Source organism: Carcharhinus amblyrhynchos, chromosome 2 (genome assembly GCF_965287045.1).
Source record: "Carcharhinus amblyrhynchos chromosome 2, sCarAmb.v2.hapA, whole genome shotgun sequence".
NCBI lineage: Eukaryota > Metazoa > Chordata > Chondrichthyes > Carcharhiniformes > Carcharhinidae > Carcharhinus > Carcharhinus amblyrhynchos.
Window position 1 is genome coordinate 74,737,719 of NC_137325.1, and position 25,626 is coordinate 74,763,344.

The following is a 25,626-nucleotide window of genomic DNA, read 5'->3' on the forward strand; positions in this document are numbered from 1 at the left end:
ACACACATGCTGCTCCGGTTTTCATAAAGATGTAATGGCCTTTAATCTTTCATAAGGCTCACACAGATCAAATTGTCTAAGGAACACTGAAGGGTCAGATTATTCAAGAAGAAGAACTACAACTGTATCATGATCCTTCTTGTTACCCAAGCTTGTTTCTTTTTTTAAACAGAGACACTTCTCACGAAAGCTGCAAAGACAAAGTATGAACCTTCTTGTACTCTCCTGATAAATAGGGATTATCATTGTATAATCAAATCAATAAGAAAGCACTAAAGGATTTATTTAGTTTCATGCAGCTCACTTTATATAATTTGCTTCTAACCTTACCTCCAGCGCATTGCGGAAGAAATTAATAGTTCAATTCAAAACTTCAGATGAGCTCCAGCTTTCATTTCTCCATCAAATTGAAATAGAAAAGCTATTGTGATCCAATTGTTTTCATAAAAAGTGCTGGTGAGCACCACTATGGATGTAAATGTATTTCATGTTTTGAAGATAAAGGTAGTCGCCTTGACATTCTATTGACTGCTGGTGGTATCTTCCAATCTCCGGTCTTAACTTCACTGGATGATTGACAGAATCCCCAGGGAAACAGCATCAATGGATACAACTAGCCTTAGCACTATTTTTCTGTGTTGCTCTGCTGAAGCTCAAATTGGTGACTGGGAGAGCCTCAGTAGAAGTTAAGGATTTTAAAATACAGTTTCAACTCACATCATAGAAATTACCCTTTCGAATGCTTTGCGGTCGAAAGAATTTACCGATCCCGCCATGGCTGGTTCACCACAACAGATGATGTGGCGGGACATTTGTTGGTCCTGCCGTACAGTCTGTTTTAATCCTTATATGGTGAACAAATAACTGCGAGTAGACATCTTGTTGGCACAACTGATATTTATTTAAGACACACAATCAATAATCACCCACCCATCCAACAATAAGTTATCTTTACAAAACATACTAGAGTTCAAGTCCAATGCAAGACCTTGACTTAACTTGACTGGCAAGTACCCAAGCAGATATTGGCCTTTATCTGTGCACTGGTCTCGGTTGTCCTCTGCATAGTTTGGTCCTTTGGTCTGGTCTGGCACTCTGGCTCAGATCTTCCTTCCTTCTTGGATGTGATGGTTCTCCTCGTGCTGGTCATCGCTGGCAATTGTCACTGGTGTTGTAGCTCGTGCATGGGGTAAGAGAGAGAGAGGGAGAGAGATTCTTGGTTGAGCAGCACCGTTTATACCCCATTGGCTTTCACCCTCCTTTTGGCCATTGCCAATTAATCAATCAGGACTTGGTCACCCTGATCGATAAAGTCCAATCGGGTGCTGCCATACCAATCTCTAGGTGTGTCTGCAGGTGCTGGGGGCATGTAGGGTTCATACCTCCCTCCCAAATAAGGGGTTACAGTGTCCTTATGTCTGGTAAACAATCCAGTTTGACCAGAAAGTCTCTTTTGTCCTGGAGATGAGCCATATCCAGTGTGTTCAGCCATCTGTTTATCTCTGTCTTTTAGGCTACAGCTTGTCATTTTAATTCTTGCCCAATTGTCCCAGAGTGCTTTACAAATCGCTATTTTAGATGGCCTGTTTAGCCACACATTCAAGCGTCAATTGACTTTGGTGGGACAGGAAGATCTCACCAGTGGGAGGATCTAGAAATTTCCAATGGGAGATACAATTAAGTGGAAGACAAATGCAATACTGATGTTTGTGTTCCGAGCAGGCATAGTTTTTTTTATTGTAAACAGGAATGAATCTATTTTGGTTAAAATGCACATGTGATTCTCCTGTGTGGTCCCCTAACACCATCATTAACCTGTTTAAAACAAATACCAATGCAACTTTATGTAAATATTTTAAACCGTAATAATTTCCCTCACATAGAAAACACCTCAATGCATTTTGAGAGCTGACTCAATTGATTTTGAGCATTAGCCCCCTCCATCCACACAACAGAGGAATGTTATCTGAACTCACTACCTGTAAATGTTGGCAATGGGCATTTTAACTATTAAAGATGCATTTATTTCTAATTATAAAAGTGAGCTCAAAACCTAAATTGCAATTGCAGAAACAAGGACAAATATTATTTGTGCAATCATTATACCTTTCATGATTAATTTACTTATTGAATTTTAGATCTAAACTTATTGAATGAAAAGTAATACAAAATTATCTCCAAAATAAACATGATTGTGTGGTGAAAACAATAATTATGGGCGGTGTTTATAATTGAATCAGATTAATGGCTTTGCTGGCAAAAGTGTTTTAGTCTGACTAGTTTTTGCAGGCTTTCTATCATTGTTTTTACCTTTCAGTAGCCAATGTTAAACACTCCAGATAGAGAAATATCTAGTAAGCTGCCGAGTTAGTTCTTGACTAGTGGGAATCTTCATGATACATTTCATTTTACCATGTACAGAGTTCTCATTGAGAGAGGGCTTATGAATGCCTAACTCAATAAACAACAATTCTTTGGCAGGTCAAAGCCCATTCTCTCTAGCTGACAGGATTACAATAGGATTGTGACATTATCAAGGCACCACATTTGAAATATATCTCCACCCTGCTTTCATGAACTCTTAGTAGAATCCAAAGAATTTATATGATTGATTTTAGTTTTTGACGGAACTGTGTTATCTCACATTCAATCTTTCTTGGCCAAAAGATCTATTTGGAAAATAGCTGCATGTAGTTACATCACTTTTTGTCACATTGTTCACTGACATGGAGGCCAATTGCAGCAACAGCTCAAAGTAAATAACAGGTTATTAATAAAGATTAATCAAAACATTCTAATCCAGTGGTAGGCAACCGGTAAAAAGCCTGACAACACCGGGTTTAAGTCCAACCGATTTATTTGATAGTAAACTCACTAGCTTTCGAGGTTATCCCCTTCGTCTCGAAAGCTAGTTGAGTTTACTATCAAATAAATCAGTTGGGCTTAAACCTGGTGTTGTCAGACTTTTTACTGTGTTTACCCCAGTCCAACGCCGGCATATCCACATCATGGCAACCGGTGGTCCAGAGGCCACATGCAGTCCATCTGGGTTCTAAATGCGGCCCACAAAACATTTTGTTGACCATTACCCACACACAGGCTTGCCACATTCCACTAATTTCCATGTAGTTTTTTCTACTGGTATGACTGAAGTGAGATGCGCATAAAACAAGAGTAAGTGAAGTGAAGTGCATGCTTATTGCATGACATTCATTGTGAGAGCTGTGCGCTCCCTCTGGGACCAAAGTGTAAATATTTATTTTGTTCATACCATTTGAAGTTGATGATTGTTCCATTAATAGAAAAATAAGTGAGCATTTTCGATAATTTGTTATAAAATATTTGGTGTGTGTTAAATGTATTTAATCTTATTCATGAGGTAATCATTAGTGAACAAGCCTGATGGAGTGCCACACATGCATCTCAGTCATTAGGCTAGGTTGCCCATTGCTGGTGTAATCTGTAAGAACAAAAGATCTACTTTACTACGATATTTGTAGTACAATGTTCTTTGTCCTTGTATGAATTTTCTGAAGCAGAAAAAGCCTTGCTGTGGTACTTTTCTCACGGCAGGAACTTTCACGGTTAGAAGTAATAAGTGGTAGGAAAGTAAAGATTTCTACTTACAGTACATTTATATCATATGAATGTAAGTTGTGAATTTCTTTTTGTTCAAAAAATAACTTGGAAAGTAATCATTGTATGTATTTAGTTTTATTTTTTGAATTCAGAACATGCAAAAATATATATGACAATATATGACTGACTGATTCAATTTTAAAATATTGATATGTTGACTCTAAAGAATATGTAACAAAAGAATTGCTCATTTCTCCAGGTGTCCTGAAACTGTACGACCAGACACAGTGAGACCATGTCTCCTACCATGTAGAAAAAACTGCATTGTAACATCTTATAGCCACTGGACACTTTGTCATTCATCGTGCAATGAAGGTGAGTACTGATACGGTTCATAGGTTTTTGCAGCTTTCAGGTTTCATTCTGAAAAGGGATATAACAACGTAAGCTCTTGATACCCAATTCAATAATATGCAGATTCATAACTAAAGCCTATGTTTTTACTCCCAGTGTCTGATGAGAATGAAACATAGGAGGGATTAAACTATCAGCGGCATGGCAACTAACGTCTCTGCATCATTTTAGCAATGTGTGAGACCCTTGCCCAAGGTAGGCAAGAGCTTCCTTCAAATGAAAAAGTAAGACTCTACTGACATAATGCAGTACTTAGGGAGTGCCGCACTAACGAAGGTGCCATCTTTCAGATGAGATGACACATTGATGCCTCATCTGCCCTCTTAAGTGAATATAAAAATCCCATGACACTATTTTGAAAAAATAGACAAATAATCTTTAGTATCCTAGGCAATATTTATCCCACAAAACACATTGCAGAATCATCTTAGCTGGTCATTATCACATTTCTGTTTATAAGAGGTTGCTGTCTACAACTTGGCTGGTGCTTCATCATTACAATGGTGACTATGCTTCAAAATGTACTTCCTGTAAAGTGATTTGGGACATGCTGTGCTCATGAAAAGCACTATGTCAATGCAAGTCCTCTATCACAAATCTGGAGCTCAGACATGCAGATTAGTAACATAATTCCAGTGAATACAGAGGGTGGAATTTTCTGTTTTCTCTTCTAAGTGCTGGCTCAGGTGAGAAAAGCAGTGTGCAATTTGCCAGCTGCACAGCCAGCTTTTCTTGCCGTATTATCCAGCACTCAAGAAAAAAATCCTGGAGACTTGGCCCATGCAGTTATGCTGGCAGGCAGGGCATTAAAGAGCTGGCAACATCATCTTGGAGGAAACTTCTACTGCCCCCCTCCCCCCAGTGGAGCCCCCTGGCATTGCTCCCTGGCACTGCCTGGGCAAGTCCATCTCCCTCGGAAACTACTTATCTGTGCACCCTGAACAGATTCTCTGTGCCTCGTTTACATTTTAAAAAATCTCTTGTAAACCCGCTGATGTAGCATTACATCGGGGAGATCCCAACATGGGGGAAAAGATACAGCAGGAAAGCCTGTTAATGAGATTCTCGATTTTGGCCTCTTGCAGGATTTTGCTCCCATGTCGCCATTCGCTGAGATGCAAAATCCTGGTCTAATGATTATTTATTGATATTGTACATACATTCTTTCTAAAAAAAGGTCTGTATTAACTGAAATTGTTATTGAGGTTTAATTCTAAAGAACTGCTTGACATATAAAATGCCTTCAAAGTATTGCACAAATGTACAACTATTTCACATCTTCTGTCATTCTCCTGATTTTCTCTTAGAGTTGCATTTTTTTCACTTTAGTTTACCTCATTTAACTGTTTTTCTATAATTTATCTTTACATGGATGATTGACTTTTCATGCTGTAAATGAGGCGTGCAAAAAGCATTCTTTCATCATGACACTACACTCATTAGATCAACATGCTACAGTTTTTACAGTTTACAGCTGTTGCAGACCTTTTCCACTTTATTCACACAGGCTTCAGTGATCAAACCATCTTTTCCTGTAATGATAACCTGATTTCCATTTTTAAAAAGTGGATTTGATTTTTTAAAATTATATTCAAATCAGCTGAAGCTTTAAATTTGAGTCAATGATTCCATAACTAGTGACACTTTTTGTTTGTTTTATACAGATGTGATCTAAATGGTACTTTGTATTAGCATCCACTTTATTATGTGCTACTTTATGTAGTCTCTTCAGTTCTTTCACACATTTCTCCTGCTTTTTCTCTTCTTGTTCTCAAATACCTTGCACTTGTGTCAGCCTGAAAATGATTCAATATTTGGGACTCTTGGATTAATGGGCTAAAAACCAGACACCTTTATGCCTGTAAAAGGGGTGTTAAAATTGCACACCGTGGGGTTATTTGGGCTCCAACATTGTCCAAAGAAGTTCTGAGAAAGGTCCTACTTGAAATTGGATAGAAACATTTTTCCTGTGTCCCTGGTGGCCATCTGAAATAGACAATAGGCCCCTTAGGTTAGTTGGTGATCACTGGTCCTATTCTGTTCAGGTGTCTTTAGCGACCCCAGCAGTCACAAACAAAATGTAAGTTTATCATTGAAAAATAAATTAGATAAACCCCCTGTGCTCTCAATTGCTACCCTTTCTAGCCTAAAAACTCTGCCTGCTCCATCCCCTCTCCCAGAAATGCAGTTATCTTTGGAAATGGCTGAGCTGGCCAAGGAGATAACACAGGTTCCATCAGTTCATCCAGATTAAGCAACTAAAATTGACAGACCAATTTTGGGTCTATGGTATTTTTCTTATTCATTCATGAGATATGGACATTGCTGGCTGGCCAGCATTTTTTGCCCATCCCAAGTTGCCCTTGAGAAGGTGGTGGTGAACTGCCATCTTGAATCATTGCAGTCCACATCTACGGGTTGACCCACAGTGCCATTAGAGAGGGAATTCCAGGATTTTGACCCAATTGACTGCGAAGGAACAGCAATATATTTCCAAGTCAGGGTGGTAAGTGGCTTGGAGGAGAACTTTCAGGTGGTGGTGTTCCCTTGTATCTGCATCCTATGTATGCCATATTATCACCCTGCTCTATGTGAACTCAAAAAGTGGCCATCAAATTTCTTCTTCCCAAGCTATTTTCTTTCCTCTACCTGGCTGACAATCTGGCAGAATGGATAAAATTATTGACCCTGCCTGCTTTTCATTCCAGTGATTTCAATAAGATGACAGTAAGCTAAATTAGTTAGCGAGAAAGTGATCAGCTCCATCTGATTAGCGATTAGGCAATGAAGAAAAAAATCTATCCCTGCATAATATATCTATAATGTATGTGTATATACATACACTTTCCAGCTGCTGATACTAGACCAGAGGGTGCACTTGGAGAGATGAGGCTCCCATATGTTATTTTGATACCAGGGTAATGGGGTCAGACTGGAGTCAAGGCCATTGCCTCCTAAAGTAGGCCCAATATGAGAAAAGAGGTGAGCAGATGCCAAGCACTGAAGGTCCATCTCTGTTGTCAGGCACATCAGCCCAGTTCTAATCATGACTGTTAGGCACCTTCTATAGCCCCACTTTCCCTTCATGTCCCTTGTATCTCCCTTTTCCTCTTCACACCTTCATGTATTTTCTATATAATTCCCATGCCAGTTCTATATCCTCATCCCCTGTTCATGCTCCCATTGCCCCCCACGCACTCCAAACACCCCCATTATCCATTAGCCCAATCTCCATGAAGACAGAACATATGAACCCTTTTATAACACTGAGAAATATTTGACATGCTCACGGAAATAAATAAATAACCAATCATCCATTCCATCTCCACTGGGAATAATTCTCACTTCATATAATTATTCATAAATCTGTCAAAATAACAAACAAAATCTCTTCAATCAGCGTAATCTTATTACTTGCTCAGCAGACTGTCAATAAAATAAAGTCCATAGTCCTCTTGACAGCTATGCAAACAACCCCTCCCAAGCTCATTCCATTAGTATAATTTGCAGCTCAGTAAAGTTTTCATAATGCTCAGCTAAGCTTTCAAAATGATATTCCTTTGCACAATTATATAAGCAAACCCTCCAGATCAAAGAACAAATAGAGCCTTTGAAGTTACCTGAAGCCCAGCAGATGGGTTTTCCATCAAATAAATCAGACAACTGTTCAGCTATTTCAAAGTTTGAGCAAATGTCTGGACTTTAAACCAATGCCAATATCATATACCAGAGTCTAAATGATTCTCAGTACCATTGAATGTAGAGGAGCATTTTATCCCATGGTGAAATTACTCTAATGAATCTGAACACTTATACAATGCTGATCTATTTAATAGTCATTTACCTTTTTAAGTACAGAGGCTAATGATCAATTAACTACATTAAAAATATTCTACAATTATCTTGCATCTAATTATGTTGACAAAGCATTTTAGACTTTTTTGCCATAAGCTTCCTTACTCCACAACAAGCTTCACACTCAAGATTCAGAAACTGACTGACCTAAAGAATTTCAAGAATGTTTCAGAGACCCACCCACCTCATTGGAGATCTTAAACTCATGGAAGTTAAAAATCGAAGTCGGCATTTAAAGCACTGAACCTGATATCATTTTAAGTGCACATCAGGCCATGACCCACTAGGATTTTGATGTTGGTGAAAATGGCATTCAGCAGGCATCATGTTGAAAATTTAACTATATTGCCTCTACCTCCATTCTTGGTCACCCAGTGTGGCTTTGCCCAGTGCACGGATAGCAAAATCTAGCCCCATGAGTTGCATCCTCATTATTTCCCAAGATTCACTCCTGTGAGTTCTACTCCCCCTAACCAGATTTCAGAATTATCTGCTTTAATTACACAAATAGCAATTTCTCTTAATGTCATGGGCCAAAAATATAGTTCCCCAGCAACTAGCTTCCAAGGTTCTGAGTTTCCTTTCTGGTTCAGGCCTCACTGGACATCATTATGGTAAGGATATTAGTGTATGCTTAGGAACATGCAGAGCAGACAAATTGTAATGTCCAGCAAGAATTAATGCAACAGCAAATGTTGCAAATCCCATCTTCTTCCATTTGGAACGTGGATAACAATAAAATTCATGGCCACAGCCACTTTCACATCCATTGGTAATACCATAATCAACTTGCTCTGAAGGTCCATTTGCAGATGCAGCAGTTTGCAATTCACTATTGGATAAGGGGAATCACAATATTTTAACATTTCATCTTTTCTTGCTAAAGACAAGCAAGTGGAGTGCACAGATGACTTCTTGAGAATTTCATGCTTTCCTAGGTGCAGTGCTCCATTGAATGCTTGGATATTAATTTGTTAATTTTCCATGCTTTGCTTTGTGTATATCAGCTTTCTTCTAGAAATCAATCCATCAAAGTGCTTTTCTGAGTCTTCTGTGGCAGAACTCCCATGTAACCTCATGCCTCTGTGTGCAGCACCAATAAAAGCCTTGTCTCTTAGCTGGATAGGTCCCACCACTAGGCTATTGTTGCAATGCCTCTATCTCAGCTGGTGGTCAGAGCAAGTGAGAGTAGTTTTGCAACATTAGTCTCTCTTCTACTTCTTGATATTGCACCAATACAGGACAAGGTACAGTTCTTGAGTATCTGAAAGGAGAGAGGCACGTAGATAATGTTGCAGCAAGAGGCAGGGAGAGGGGAAAGCAAGAGATGCATCATTAAGCCATCGACATCTAACAAAGCAGAAGAGATTGTGGGATGAGGGGTAATTGAGATGTGAGAAGGAGGCTTAGGTATGCGTATACTTCCATCCCTTTAGTATCCCCACTGACCATGGCCTCAGTGATTTTGCCCCAATAATGGTAAGCATCCATTTGGGTAAAGCAATACAGCCATGTCTATCTTCCACTAGTTAGCTCCAGTTGTCTGGTATCTGCAGGGGTGGCACGGTTGCACAGTGGTTAGCATTACTGCCTCACCACGCCAGGGACCCGGCTTCAATTCCAGCCTCAGGTCACTGTCTGTATGGAGTTTGTACATTCTCTCTGTGTCTATGTGGGTTTCCTCCCACAGTTTAAAGATGTGTGTGTTAGGTTGATGCCAAATTAACCCTCGTATTAGGAAGATTAGTAGGGAAAATATGTGGGTTTACAAGACCTGTGGGATTGTGGTCGGTGCAGACTCAATGGGCTGAATGGCCTCCTTCTGCACTGTAGGGATTCTATGACTATGATTCTATGAGACCGAGGAAAATACATGAATTAAACTGGTGCAACCTGTTTGTGTCGTGCGGTTGTCATGGTTGAATAGCGAGTCATATATGCAAGTTGTGGGGTATGGGTATGAGTCATGAAGCAGTGAGGGTGTGAGGATGAGGTGAACCTATGAATATTAAGTATGAGTATTAGGTATGAGTTGTGATTGACACATTGTTGGTAGGTTAATGAAGGGATGATAATATTATTGAGCAGTGGCTGAAGCTTGTGGTGCACTTGATGAGGCATGTTAATTGAAAATGAACCACACATCAAGATGCACCTGCCAGGAAGCAGAGGTAATTTTAGGTAATCTATGTTTGCATTGTTGGATGTTAAAAACAGCATATAGATTTAAGTGAGTTTAATTGAGCCTTTTGGTGTAAGAAAGGATAAAGCTCTAGTTAAGTTCATGTTAAGTAAAGATGTTTGCTTATATGGCTTTTTGGTTTCATTTCAAACTGTGTCTGCATTGTGTTTAGAGAGTTTACGATGTGAAAAACAAAGTGTGAAGAAAGATTGAGCTATTGGTTATCAATCAGGAGCCACCTCTAGGTTAGAAAGACCTTTTGAGTTTAGTTTTAACTGGACCCAAGACAGTTGCAGCTTGGTAGTGAGAGAGGGGGCAATTCTCACAGCTCTGCCAGAAGCAGAAAAGCAGAACAATAGAGTAATGGGAAGAAAACAAGTCCCAGAAGCTAAAGAATAGATACGAGGTATCCCTCTGGTTCTTTTGATCATGATCTTAAATCTGAGTTCTCTCTAGTAAAATCATTTTTCCTTTACTTTCTCAATCATAACCCAATACATATGCTGCTGTTGAAAGTGACAATCTGCAAGCAAGTGTCTCATAAATTCTCATACAAGTGTTGTTTATTAACCATTGTAATGTTTCATTACTTCCAGGAGATGATAGTAAAACAAAACAATCCCGTCATCGTGTCATCATTCAGTTGCCATCAAATGGAGGACGAGATTGTCCTGACACACTCTTTGAGGAGAAGGACTGTGAAACTCCTCCTGTCTGCAATAATTACAGGTCAGACTCATTTTTTTCAATTCGCACAAATTTCTCTGTAGTTTACATTCAAAAGTTAATACTTTTAAAGCATTTAAAACACCCCCAAATAATGATTTGCTTTGATTCCTATTCCATTCTGAACTCAGCCAAAGCAGGGAGTACACCACAAGACTGACAAACAAGAAAATGGAGAAATCAGCAGGAATTCCATATTCTATTAGTTCCCTCTGTTGGAAGTGCTGGATGTGCAATTAGGATAGAATTTGCCTCAACTGTGTGCTGAAATAACCCGCTGAGACTCAGCAATTTGTGTTTTCACGTGGAGGATAGCCCTATTACCAAAAGAATGCCAACTGCAGTAAAACAATGCTGAAATATCTACCAACACTTTCTAGGGAGACAAGTAGCAAGAGGAGAACATCTTCATGCTCAATGATGGCAGTCCAGTACCTGATGAAAAAGACAAGGCATTTGCAACTATCTTCAGCCAAAAGTACTGACTGAAAATATGATCCACCTCAGTCTTGTTCTGAAACCCCAGCCACCACAGATGTCAGTCTTCAGCCAATTTGATTCACTCCACATGATACCAAGAAAACAGCTGAGTGTATTGGATACAGCAAAGGCATGAGCACTGAAAGTATCCCAGTTGTAATAGAACATAGAACAAAGAAAATTACAGCACAGGAACAGGCCCTTCGGTCCTCCAATCCTGCACTGACCATGCTGCCTGACTTAACTAAAACCCCCTACCTTTCTGGGGACCATATCCCCCTATTCCCATCTCATTCATTTACTTATCAAGACGCCCCTTAAAAGTCACTACCATATCCACTTCCACTATCTCCCCCAGCAGCGAGATCCAGGCACCCACCTCATACATTTCTTTTAAAACTTTCCCCTCACATCTTAAACCTATGCCCCTTAGTAATTGACTCTTCCACCCTGGGAAAAAGCTTCTGACTATCCACTCTGTACATGCCTCTCATAATGTTGTAGACTTCTATCAGGTCTCCCCTCAACCTCTGTCACTCCAGTGAGAACAAACCAAATTTCTCCAACCTCTCCTCATAGCTAATGCCCTCCATTCCAGGCAACGTCCTGGTAAATCTTTTCTGTACCTTCTCCAAAGCCTCCGCATCCTTCTGGTAGTGTGGTGACCAGAATTGAACACTATATTCCAAGTGTGGCCTCGGTAAGGTTCTATAAAGCATCAACATGACTTGCCAATTTTTAAACTCAATACCCCGGCCGATGAAGGCAAACATGCCGTATGCCTTCTTGACTACCATCTCCACCTGCATTGCCACTTTCAGTGACCTGTGTATCTGCACACCCAGATCCCTTTGCCTATCAATACTCCTAAGGGTTTTGCCATTTACTGTATATTTCCTATCTGTATTAGACCTTCCAAAATGCATTACCTCACATTTGTCCAGATTAAACTCCATCTGTCTTCTCTCTGCCAAGTCTCCAACTGATCTATGTTCTAATGTATCCTGTGATGGTCCTCATCGCTATCCACAAATCCACCAACCTTTATGTTGTCTGCAAACTTACTAATCAATCCAGTTACATTTTTCTCCAAATCATTTATATATGTTATAAACAGAAAAGATCCCAGCAGTAATCCACGAGGAACACCATTTGTCACAGCCCTCCATTCAGAAATGTACCCTTCCACTGCTACCCTCTGTCTTTGATCAATGTAGAGATGCGGCATTGGACTGGGATAAACACAGTAAGAAGTCTCACAACACCAGGTTAAAGGCCAACCAGCTTATTTGATAGTAAACCCACAAGCTTTCAGAAAAGCTGTTCCTTCATCAGGTGTGTGGAAGGTTCTGATCAGAGAAGGGCATATAAAGTCACACACAGTTTACAAAATACTGATAGAATGCAAGTCTTTACAGCTAACCTGCTATTCAAGTCTTAAAGAAGCAGACAGTGTGATTGGAGATAGCATTAGGCATAAAGAGATGTGTATTGTCTCCAGACAGGACAGTAAGTGAGATTTTGCAAGCCCAGGCAAGTCATGGGGGTTACAGATAGTACGACATGAACCCAAGATTCCAGTTGAGGCTGTCCTCATGTGTGCGGAACTTAACTATCAGTCTCTGCTCAGTGACTCTGTGCTGCTGTGTGTCGTGAAGGCCGCCTTGGAGAACGCTTACCAAAGATCAGAGGCCGAATGCCTGTGACTGCTAAAGTGTTCGCCAACAGGAAGGGAACAGTCTTGCCTGGTGATTGTTGAGTGATGTTCATTCATCCATTGTCATAGCGTCTATATGGTCTCCCCAGTGTACCGTGCTTCAGGACATCCTTTCCTGCAGCATATTAGGTAGATAATGTTGGCCGAGTTGCAAAAGTATGTGCCGTGTACCTGGTGGATGGTGTTCTCACGTGAGATGATGTCATCCATGCAGATGATCCGGCATGTCTTGCAGAGGTTGCTGTGGCAGGGTTGTGTGGTGTGTTGTGGTCCCCGGAAACACCACACCACACAAGTATAGCTTGCAGTATAGCTACAACATTGGCATCCATATGACAAAATAGAAAATTGCACAGAAATGTCTTGCCCCCAAAAAGCAGGTCAAATCCAATCTCTTCAAGTTTACTCTCAATCATTAAAAAAGTGATTTGTAGTGTCATTGATACAGTAATCAAGGAGTACTTACTCACCAATGACCTGCTTACGATGCTGAGTTTGGGTTCTGCCAGAACCACTTGACTCCAGGCTGAATTACAGCCTTGGTCCCAACATGGACAAAGTAGCTAAATTTCAGAGATAAGCAAAGAGTGACTGCCCTTTACATCAAGGCGGCATATGACCAAATATAGCAGCAAAGAGCCCAAATAAAATTGAAACCAATGAGATTGGGAGGATGTCTTCAAAGCCTAGGATCCATTGTTTGCTGGAGCAGACGAGTGAAGGAGCAGAGAGACAGATAAGAAATTACCTGTTAAAAACCTGTTTAAATAAGTTTAAAGCACTTTTGTAGTAAGAACTTACTTCGTAGAACTGTTTAAATCATTTAAAAGCATTTTTGCGGGCTTTTTGTATTTACCGCTTTAAGAATTCTAAGGGAGTGGATTGCAGGGAGTTGTGGGGGAGCAGGCTTTAAAACAGCGCCAGGGTTAAAAGGAGGCCTGGTGTAGACAGCGGGCAGCGTCGGAGCAGGCAGCGGAGCGAGTGGGAAGCAGAGTGAGCTATTAGGGCTTAGGATCAAAAGGGCTTGGGAGAAAAAGGGCCAGGTAAGTTCGTGTGGAAATTTTCAATATTACTACAGTGAATAATGGAGGGGCATGTGATGTGTTGTTTCTGTATGATGTGGGAGCTGGTGGACCCCAGGGTCCTTCCCAGTGACCATGTCTGCAGTAAGTGCAGGTTGCTGGAGGAGCTCCAGCTCTAGGTAGACGAGCTGGCCTCTGAGCTACAGACACTGAGGCTCATCAGGGGGAGAGAGGGTGCCATTGTCAATGGGGTGCAAGTGACATCCACCCCCCCTAGACTGGCTAACTCTAACGGTCAGGAACAAGAGGGGGGTGGGGAGCGGAGGAAGGGGGGTGGGGAGTGGAGGCCTCAGCCTCTCATTCTGCATAACAGGTTTGAGGTTCTTGCTTCCAGTGTGGACGAGGACGAGGGAGGTGAGGTCGGTGAGCAAACTGCACACAGTACAGTGATGCAGCAGGACATAGGCAAAGAGAAGGTGAAAAGGAACGTAGTAGTAATTGGGGATAGTGAGGTTAAGGGTATTGACACTGTCCTTTGTCACAATGACAAAGTGCACAGAAGGGTGTGTTGTCTGCCTGGTGCTCGGGTCCGGGATGTCGCATCTGGGCTGCAGAGGAACCTGGAATGGAAGGGTGAGAATCCGGTCGTTGTGGTACATGTGGGTGCCAACGACGTAGGCAAAATGCAAACTGAGGATCTGGGGAGGGAGTATGAAAAGCTGGGGATGGAATTAAAAAGTAGAACCGACAAGGTGGTTATCTCTGGGCTACTGCCTGAACCGAGTGCAGACGGGCGTAAGGTTGATAAGATTAAGAAGTGAATGGGTGGCTCAGGGATTGGTGTGGGAGGAATGGGTTTGAATTTATGGGGCATTGGCATCAGTATTGGGGTAGGTGGGACCTGTTCGGGCAGGATAGGGTTGGTCTGAACCGTGCTGGGACCAGAGTCCTGGCGAATCGTGTAAATAGGACTGTAGACAGGGCTTTAAACTAATTTGGGGGGTGGGGGAGGGTGCGAGGGTAGGTGACATTACGGGGTCAAAAGTTAAGGAGACGGTACAGGTAAGGGAAGAGGCCGAGGATGTCCCAATAATAAAGGGAGTAGGGGGCGTGAGTATGGTTGGTGGCGTTCTGGCAAATAGGGTCCAGGTGAAGGCTGGGATGAAGGCACTTTATCTGAATGCATGAAGCATTCGGAATAAAGCAGATGAGCTGGTGGCGCAGACCAGCACAAACGGATATGATCTGGTGGCCATTACAGAGACGTGGCTGCAAGGTGACAGGGACTGGGAGCTGAATGTTCAGGGGTATCAAGTGTTTAGGAAGGATAGGCAAGAGGAAAAAGGAGGGGGCGTAGCTCTGCTGATTAAGGATAGCATCAGGGTGGTAGCAAGGGATGATATAGGAACCAAAGAGCAGAACGTGGAATCGTTGTGGGTGGAGATTAGGAACAGCAAAGGGAGGAAGACGCTGGTGGGTGTCGTCTATAGGCCCCCGAATAATGATCTGGAGGTGGGGCGGGCTGTTAACGCGCAAATAAGTGCGGCGTGCAGGAATGGGACGGCCGTAGTTATGGGAGATTTCGATCTGCATATTGATTGGTCGACCCATGTTGGACGCGGTGGGCTCGAGGAGGAGTTCTTGGAATGCTGCCGGGATAGTTTCCTTGAACAGTGTGTGCTGGAGCCGATGAGGGAGCGAGCTATCTTGCATCTGGTGTTATGTAATGAGTCGGGTAGAATTAGGGACCTTGCGGTGAAGGATCCTCTTGGGGAGAGTGATCATTGTATGGTGGAGTTTCTTGTGCAGATGGAGGAGGAGAAAGTGGGTTCCCGGACACACATCCTTTGTTTGAACAGAGGGGAGTACGGTAGGATGAGAGAAGAATTGGCGAATGTGGACTGGGGGAACGCGTTGGAAGGTAGGTCTGCTGAGGAGCAGTGCAGGATCTTTAAGGAGATCTTTCTTGGTGCTCAGCAGAAATTTATTCCGTTGGTTAAAAAGGACCGTAGGAGGAGAGGTAATAAGCTGTGGATAACGAAGGAGGTGAAGGAAAGTGTTAAATTAAAAGCTGAGGCGTTTGGAGTAGCTAAGTATAGTGGGCGAAAAGAGGATTGGGAGAGGTTTAAATGTCAACAAAGATTGACAAAGAAGTTGATAAAGAAGGGTAGGAGAAACTATGAAGCTGGGCTAGCGCTTAATATAAAAAAGGATAGCAAGAGGTTTTATAAATATATAAAAAGGAAGAGGCTGGCTAGGGTGAACGTTGGACCTTTAGAGGATGAGAAGGGGGACTTAGTGGTAGGGGATGGGGAAATGGCTGAGATCTTGAATAACTTTTTTGTTTCGGTCTTCACGGAGGAAGACGTGAATAATTTGCCGGGTGTTAGCGATGGAAAGGTGGTAGGACTGGAGGGTCTCAATGACATTATTGTTACAAGAGAGGCGGTGCCCGACAGACTGGAGGGACTGATTGTGGACAAGTCCCCAGGACTGGATGGAATGCATCCGAGGGTTCTGAAAGAAATGGCGGAGGTGATAGTGGATGCCTTGGTGGTTATTTTCCAAACGTCGCTGGATTCCGGGGAAGTGCCAGAAGATTGGAAAGCGGCTAATGTTACGCCATTGTTTAAGAAGGGTGGCAGGCAAAAGGCAGGGAATTATAGGCCGGTTAGTTTAACGTCTGTTGTAGGTAAAATGTTAGAATCCGTCATCAAGGAGGAAATAGCGAGGCATCTTGAGGGGAATTGCTTGATAGAGCAGACGCAGCACGGTTTCATTAAGGGGAAGTCGTGTCTGACAAATTTATTGGAGTTCTATGAGGATGTGTCTAGGGCGGTGGATAGAGGAGAGCCGGTGGATGTGGTCTTTCTTGATTTTCAGAAGGCGTTTGACAAGGTACCTCACAAGAGGTTATTGCAGAAGGTAAGGGGGCATGGAGTTGGGGGTAGGGTGTTAGCATGGATAGAGGATTGGTTGTCAAATAGGAGGCAGAGAGTGGGGGTTAATGGGTGCTATTCGGATTAGCGGTTGGTGACTAGTGGAGTGTCCCAGGGGTCGGTGCTGGGGCCTCAGCTATTTACCATTTATATAGATGATCTGGAGGAGGGAACCGAGTGTATGGTGTCGAAATTTGCTGATGACACCAAGATTGGTGGAACGGCAAATTGCGCAGAGGGTGTGGAGAGTCTTCAGAAGGATCTAGATAGGCTGGGCGAATGGGCCAGGAACTGGCAAATGGAATTTAATGTTGGCAAGTGTGAGGTGGTCCACTTTGTTAGGAATAATGGTAGGAAGGACTATTACTTACGTGGCGAAAAACTGCAGCAGGCGACGGTGCAGAGGGACCTCGGGGTCCTTGTGCATAAGCCGCAAAAACCCAGCCTGCAGGTGCAGCAGGTGGTCAGGAAGGCGAATGGGATGCTGGCCTTCATAGCGAGGGGGATTGAATATAAAAGTAGGGAGGTCTTGCTGTGGCTGTATAGGGCATTGGTGAGGCCGCAGCTGGAGTACTGTGTGCAGTTTTGGTCGCCGTACTTGCGCAAGGATATTTTGGCCTTGGAGGGAGTGCAGAGGAGGTTTACTAGGCTGATACCGGAGTTGAGGGGGTTGAGCTATGAGGAGAGGCTGAATAAACTAGGCTTGTACTCGTTAGAGTTTAGAAGAGTGAGGGGAGATCTCATTGAGACATATAAGATGATGAATGGGATGGATAGGATAGAGGTGGAGAGACTCTTCCCGCTCAGAAAGGAGAGTAGGACTAGGGGGCACAGCCTCAAGATAAAGTGGGGGGGGCGGTTTAGAATGGAGTTGAGGAGGAACTTCTTCACTCAAAGGGTGGTGAATCTGTGGAATTCTCTGCCCGTTGAGGTGGTGGAGGCTGCCTCGCTAAGTATTTTTAAGACGCGGGTTGATGGGTTTTTGATAAGCAAGGGGATTAAGGGTTATGGGGAGAGGGCGGGAATGTGGAACTGAGACACGACAGATCAGCCATGATCTTATTGAATGGCGGGGCAGGCTCGAAGGGCTAGATGGCCTACTCCTGCTCCTATTTCTTATGTTCTTATGTTCTTATATCTAGTACAATGGAAGATGGTTGTGATAGTTGGAAGTCAAACATAGCCCGAAGACAATTGAGCAGGAGTTGCTAGGCCCAACCATTTTCAGCTGCTTCATCAGTGACTTTCCCCTCATTGTCAAGTCAGAATTGAGGATGTTTGCTGAATATAGCCCCTTTCAGTTTCTCAGATAATGAAATATTTCAAACTCATATGAAGCAAGAAACTGACAACATTGAGACTTTGGCTGATAAGTGGTAAGTAACATTCACATCACATTTCCAACAGACAGAATTTAACACTTCCCCTTGACATTCAAGGATATTATCAACATGGTTACCCCACCATCAATATCCTGGGAAACATCATTGACAAAAAATGTATCTGGGCCTTCCTTTTAAGTACTGTTGCTACAACAACAGATAAGGGGCTGAGTGTTCTGTGTTGAATAGCTCACCTGTGATGAAATACTCTCCACTTGCCTGGATAAGTGCAAGTCAGTAACATTTCATGAGCTTAACACCATGCAAAAGAAAGCAGCAGAGTGATTTTCACTCCATCCACCATCTTAGATATTAATGTACCTTGGCTGCAGTATACACTATCCACAAGATACACCACACCAAAGCTTCCTCAACAGCACATTGCAAAAATGGTACATAAAAGATGAAGAGCAGCAGGTGTGCCACCATCTACAAATTCCCCTCCAAGTTATACATAATCTTGACTTGGAACTGGATCATATTCCTTCATGGCCACTGGGTCAAGATCATGGAATTCCCATCACAACAGTATTTTAAGTATACCTATACCATTGTACTTCTAGAAGTTAACCGACACCATCAAGGGGAATTAGGGATGGGCAATAAATATATGCCTTACTAGTGATTCCCACATCCTACGAACTAATAAAAACAAGTCATGGTTGCTGACAAGAAAAAATATGTACTTCTACTATTGAAGTTACAGACTGGATCTACATTGATTGATTCATGAATGACAATACTTTCAAGTTAGAGGCATGTCCAGCTAGTTGAACTGAGGCGAGAAAGGCTGAATCCATAGGATAAGTTCATTTACAGCACTGCTTGTGGACCAAGAGAAACAGCATTATTTCTACCCATCCCAACAAACTTCCTATTCCATATTTGCTGACTCCCCTCAACCTCCACACCCCAACAATCTCCATCTAACTTCCCATTCTCACTGCTCCCACAATGGACAATCAGTTCCTGTGACTACCATCTTATCCACCCATCTGCAATAATATCCAACCTTAAGCACTCCCTCCCTGCCCACTTGCTTTCTGACCCTTGGCTACAACATTTCTGCCAGACAAACAAGGCTGTTGGGCAGGAAAGCTATGATGGACAAATTGGAAACATCACCCTGCAGTTATCTACAGGGTGAAACCCATATGTCTGGGTTTCTTGTAAAACATTCATTATTGCCTCCAACTCTCATTCCTTCCCCACTTCCCTGATAATATGGGGACCAATGTGTCAGTTACCTATACAACAAAATGCAACTAGTTCTATGAATTTGTATTGTGAGCAAGAAGGGAGACTTGCAAGCTGCATATTGAAGATGCTAGCCACTTTTAAGACTATGCATTTGAGATAAATGGAGGACTGCTGTCAAAGTAATTTTGTGACAAAAGCTCTTATCAGTTCCCCATGATAATGAGGACATGTCATAACTCATTCCAAGGCCAGAACATTATTTGGCTTCTAATTCTTATTTCCTTCTCCATGAAATTCAATAAACCAGCCATCTGTCTTGTTCTAATGAAAGACAAATCATTCTTTGGTTCTCAGTACAAATACATGTTCATTTGTTTTTGTGCTATTAAAAATATCAGTCCTACTTAACTGTAAAGGCAAACCCGGAGCTATTTTGAATTATGATATTTGTTCAGGTTTTGCTTCTGGAGCGAGGGATAATATATATTAAACAAGGATGCACTTATAAAGGAAGTAGTACGAGACAAACCTAATTGAATTCACAATGCCAGGATCCAGCTTATGTTTACACAATTTAGAATCATTGATCAGAGAATGTTCTTGAAGTTAATGACCCCATACAGACCACCTTGTTGTATTTCTGTTTATATATTATAAAAATCAGTGTTCATTTTGCTAATTGTAAATAAATATTAGTTGCTTTAGAATGTAAAAATCAAAATATGAAATTTTGAAGACAACTTGCCCTGCCAGTTTTTAAGGATTTGTTTATGTGAACTCACAATTTTTTTTGTTGCTGCACAAGTTGAGAAATGATGTGGCGTTGCCGGCGTTGGACTGGGGTAGGCACAGTAAGTAGTTTCACAACACCAGGCTAAAGTCCAGCAGGTTTATCTGGTAGCACAAGCTTTTGGAGCATTATTCCTTCATCTGGTGAGTGACTGACCTGATGAAGGAGCAGCACTCCAAAAGCTCATGATACCAAATAAATTCTGTTGGACTTTAATCTGGTGTTGAGAGACTACCTACTGTGTTAAGTTGAGAAAGGTGTTAAAAAAAGGCATACGGGATCCTGTGCTTTATAAATAGAGGAATAGGATGGTATTTTAACAGAATCTGGCAGTGTTGAGTTCTGACTGAAAACTGGCGTGCACCTCTCCAAATGCACACCTGAGTTTTCAGACCAGATTTTCTGGCACTCAGTGCACGGAAAATCTGTGGGCATCATTAGCACCATCACTCTAGTGGGATGGCAGAGCCAGAAAAGTAGGTGCCATTGTTAAAGGGTGTCCAGATCTGTACTGCTATTAAGCTTCCATCCGGCTAAGCACATGAAGAATGCCCCCAACCCTCATCATTCCTTGGGGCTGGGATGACTGTGGGGATGGGGTGTGGGGATATTTAATGACTGCGTAGATCGGAGTGCCTCTTTAAGGATAGTGCCCTGATCTCTGTGGAACCAGTCTTGTCAGCTGTATTAGGCCCTATCCTGCCGGAGTGACGGTACAAACCATGGCCCCAGATTCTCTGTGCACTGGTCTGAAAACTCAGCTGTGCATCTGGAGCAATACACTTCAGCTTACAATCTGAACATGACGCTGACAAGTACCTGGGCAGATCCCCACCACCACCCAAGTTTTGTAAATGGCAACACGGACCCACAAGAGTCAGGAAATGGGATTCTCTCTGGCTAGATCTCATTTCCCGATTTTCCTCCGACCCTCGCTGATCTTGTAACAAGATTCCTGTTCATTTCAAAAAATTTTAATGGATTTCAGAATTATCAAAGAGCTTCCCAGCCACATGATCCCCCATCACTGAATAATCATAACTCACTGACCTGATGTGATGTCACATCAGCAAAGTTTGCAACAGCTTGGGAATCCACCGGGGCTCCCAAGGTGGGGGGAGGGGAGATCATGGACATGCTTGACCCACGCCACGTGCGCACTGCCAGGTGTGAGCTCCTGGCAAGGGTGTTCAGGGGTTCCCCTCATGTGTTGAGGGGGGTGCGTGAAAGGATGAAGCTTGTGAATGGGGCGGGGGGGGGGTCATGCCTCAATAATTATGTGATGGTAGGGGCCTATGGTAGTTCTGTGGTGGTGGTGGGTATGGAATACACCCAGTACTTGCATGGTGCAGGCAGTGGGTTTGTCCTGATGGTTATGGGGGGTGGTGGGGGAGGTGGGGGGGGGAGTGGGTCGATCCTCTGTTTCCTTGGGGCTGGGATGACTGTGGGGATGGGGTGTGGGGATATTTAATGACTGCGTAGATCGGAGTGCCTCTTTAAGGATAGTGCCCTGATCTCTGTGGAACCAGTCTTGTCAGCTGTATTAGGCCCTATCCTGCCGGAGTGATGGTACAAATCATGGCCCCAGATTCTCTGTGCACTGGTCTGAAAACTCAGCTGTGCATCTGGAGCAATACACTTCAGCTTACAATCTGAACATGACGCTGACAAATTGTGGGAAAGTTCTGCCCACTCCCACTGAGATTTATTAAAATGCATTGAAATGAGTTCCCACCCTTTCTGGATGGAAACCTCATTACGTCGGCAGTGAGGGACAGGGAAAATCAGGAAACAAGATCTTGCTTGCAAGAATCTAATTTCCCGACTCTTGCCAGATTTTGGACTCGCGTCACCATTTACATTGACGGCTAATGCGGGCTCGGAATTGTCCCCACACAGTACAAAAGCAAAACCTTTATAAATTATTAAGTAGGTGGCACTGGGGGTATTGTGTTCAATTCTGGGCACCACATTTTAAGAAGGATATCAAGAATGCGGAAGAGATTTGCTCAACTCCTGTAACAGAGATGAAGAACTTCAGTTATGTGGGAGGGTAAAGAAACTAGGAACAAAGAAAAAGAAGGCAACTTGATAGAGTTGTTCAGTATTATAAGGGTTTTTTTGGAATATACAAGGAGAAATGGTTTCCACTGGCAGACTTGCAGGGCATTGGTGACTATAAGACAAAAAAAGTCATTGGTAGAAGAACACAAGGAAAGATAAGGAGAATTATTTCATACAGTAAATTTTGCAATCTGAAATGCATTGCCTGGTAGGGTGATGGAAACAGTTTGAATAATTTTGTTCAAAAGGAAATATGTTAAATATTTAAGGAAATAATTGCAGGTATACAAGCAGAGTGCATTTAATTGAATAGTTCTTTCAAAGAGCTGGCACAGTTATGATGGGTCGTATGGTCTATGTTTATGATTCTATGATTCTAGGATTCCCAGTTTGAAGAAGAATTTGATGGCAAAGATCAGAGAATGTTAAATCTAATCTGTAAATTACTAAGAGTAGGGTTAATTGATCACTCCTTGGGTACAAATCTCTTTGAAAAAGGATAATAGAATGTATAACTTCAAGAACAGAAACCCTTCTTTATTGAATGAGAATGTTCTTCAAAAAAAAAATCAGTTAATGAAAATTGTTTTATTTTTAGTTATGCACAATGTTTATACAAGATTGCAACATGGTGAAGGAGACTAACTTTGGGATAAAACCTCAGTGGGATAGCTTTTGACTGTAATGTAAATCAGGTGATAGCAAATTGGCACTCCCTATTACCTCTTTCTTAAGATCATTTGAACAAAAATAAAATCTAGAGTGCTGTAAAACAAGGTTGCAATTTGCTATTAAATTTTGTGCATTTTTGCATAGTCAAAATCTAACCCACTATGTGACATTAATACACGAGCTTCTAAAGTTTACATAAGAACATAAGAAATAGGAGCAGGAGTAGGCCATCTAGCCCTTCGAGCCTGCCCCGCCATTCAATAAGATCATGGCTGATCTGTCGTGGCTCAGTTCCACATTCCCGCCCTCTCCCCATAACCCTTAATCCCCTCGCTTATCAAAAACCCATCAACCCGCGTCTTAAAAATATTTAGTGAGGCAGCCTCCACCACTTCAACGGGCAGAGAATTCCAGAGATTCACCACCCTTTGAGTGTTCCATCCGGTCCTGGGGACTTGTCCACAATCAGTCCCTCCAGTCTGTCGAGCACCGCCTCTTTAGTAACAATAATGTCATTGAGACCCTCCAGTCCTACCACCTTTCCATCGCTAACACCCAGCAAATTATTCACGTCCTCCTCCGTGAAGACCGAAACAAAAAAGTTATTCAAGACCTCAGCCATTTCCCTATCCCCTACCACTAAGTCCCCCCTCTCATCCTCTAAGGGTCCAACGTTCACCCTAGCCAGCCTCTTCCTTTTTATATATTTATAAAACCTCTTGCTATCCTTTTTTATATTAAGCGCTAGCCCAGCTTCATAGTTTCTCCTACCCTTCTTTATCAACTTTTTTGTCAACCTTTGTTGACATTTAAACCTCTCCCAATCCTCTTCTCGCCCACTACACTTAGCTACTCTAAACGCCTCCGCTTTTAATTTAACACTTTCCTTCACCTCCTTCGTTATCCACAGCTTATTACCTCTCCTCCTACAGTCCTTTTTAACCATCGGAATAAATTTCTGCTGAGCACCAAGAAAGACCTCCTTAAAGATCCTCCACTGCTCCTCAGCAGACCTACCTTCCAATGCGCTCCCCCAGTCAACATTCGCCAATTCTTCTCTCATCCTACCGTACTCCCCTCTGTTCAAACAAAGGACGCGTGTCCAGGAACCCACTTTCTCCTCCTCCATCTGCACCAGAAACTCCACCATACAATGATCACTCTCCCCAAGAGGATCGTTCACACAAGGTCCCTAATTCTACCCACCTCATTACATAACACCAGATGCAAGATAGCTCGCTCCCTCGTCGGCTCCAACACACACTGTTCAAGGAAACTATCCCGGCAGCACCCCAAGAACTCCTCCTTGAGCCCACCGCGTCCAACATGGGTTGACCAATCAATATGTAGATTGAAATCCCCCATAATCATCGCCGTTCCCTTCCTGCACGTTTATTTGTATCTTTCTTCAATGGACTGCACGGCAGTAGAAACATTGCACTCTCATATCAATAACAGGGGCATATTTAAGTCCCATTGGCGTTTTGACAAATTTGTCAGCAAAAATTGGAGTTGTAATGTAATCCATATCAGTTTGCCACAGCAACATATCCCACATGATTATTATTCAAGACGTGTAATTAAGATTTAGCTAATGTTGAAAAAGATCAATTTCCTTAAAGAATTCATATCTTTATTCCATCAGAAAACAAATTATAGTCACATGGGGGTCATAATTTTCCTGCTATTGTGAAATTTTATTAGACTAATTCAAAATTCATGCAAGGGTGAATTAGTATTCTTTAAAAAAACATTATTTGTACATCGCCAAATGGCATGGAGCCTTGCAAGTCACGGTTCATTGTTATGATATGGCAGAATATTATCCCTAAATATTATTTTGTTGGTATCATAACAATGAACTGTAACTTGCAAGGCTCCATACCATTTGACGATGTACAAATAATGTTTTTTTAAGAATACTAATTCACCCTTGAATTAATTTTGAATTAATCTAATACAATTTCACAAGAATAGCAGGAAAATGATGACCCCCGTATGACTATAGTTTATTTCCTGATGGAATAAAGATATGCATTTCTTAAGGAAGTTGATCTTTTTCAACATTAGCTAATCTTAACTACATGTCCTAAGTAATAGCCATGTGGGATATGTTGCTGTGGCAAGCCGATGCAGTTGAGGATTCGATCATTCAGTTTTTTGAAAGGCTGTGCCAATACAGCTGATTCCATGCTGGATCTCCTCTGGAATGGTGACTCTTTGATGAAGGAAGTTGCCCAATGACTTCTAGTCTCCCCAACAATAAAAATAACTGGAGGTGTAGGTGCTTGTCCAGGGGAGGGGTGGTGGAGAATTTTAATCTTGCTGAGGTTGAATGAGAGACCAAAACCCTCAGCCTTGCAGAACTTATTAAGCTCAATATTGTGGTAGGATTCAATAAGTGGGTGGGAGAAGGGGAAGAATGTTGTTAACTCTTTCTCTTCCATCATTAGTTCAGGTCCCACAGCTATTTCAAAAACTGCAGTACCCTATTATTTTCTCAGCAATTGCAAGATTTTTGCCTCTACTACTCTATTCTATTTGCAAACTTTGCATGAAGAACATTTTCCTGATATCAATTTTTTTGTTTCATTTTCCTAGCAA

The 25,626-nt window shown here is 42.2% G+C and overlaps 1 protein-coding gene across 1 annotated transcript in view; it reads left to right on the top strand.

Moving 5' to 3' along the window:
• The window catches only part of LOC145355412 (thrombospondin type-1 domain-containing protein 7A-like), a 429,239-nt gene that overhangs the window by 296,282 nt on the left and 107,331 nt on the right, over nt 1-25,626 (top strand). Inside the window, exons 9-10 of the mRNA XM_080207485.1 lie at nt 3,839-3,954; nt 10,627-10,759. Coding sequence (XP_080063611.1) covers nt 3,839-3,954; nt 10,627-10,759 — 249 coding nt within the window. The remainder of the gene's footprint in view (nt 1-3,838; nt 3,955-10,626; nt 10,760-25,626) is intronic.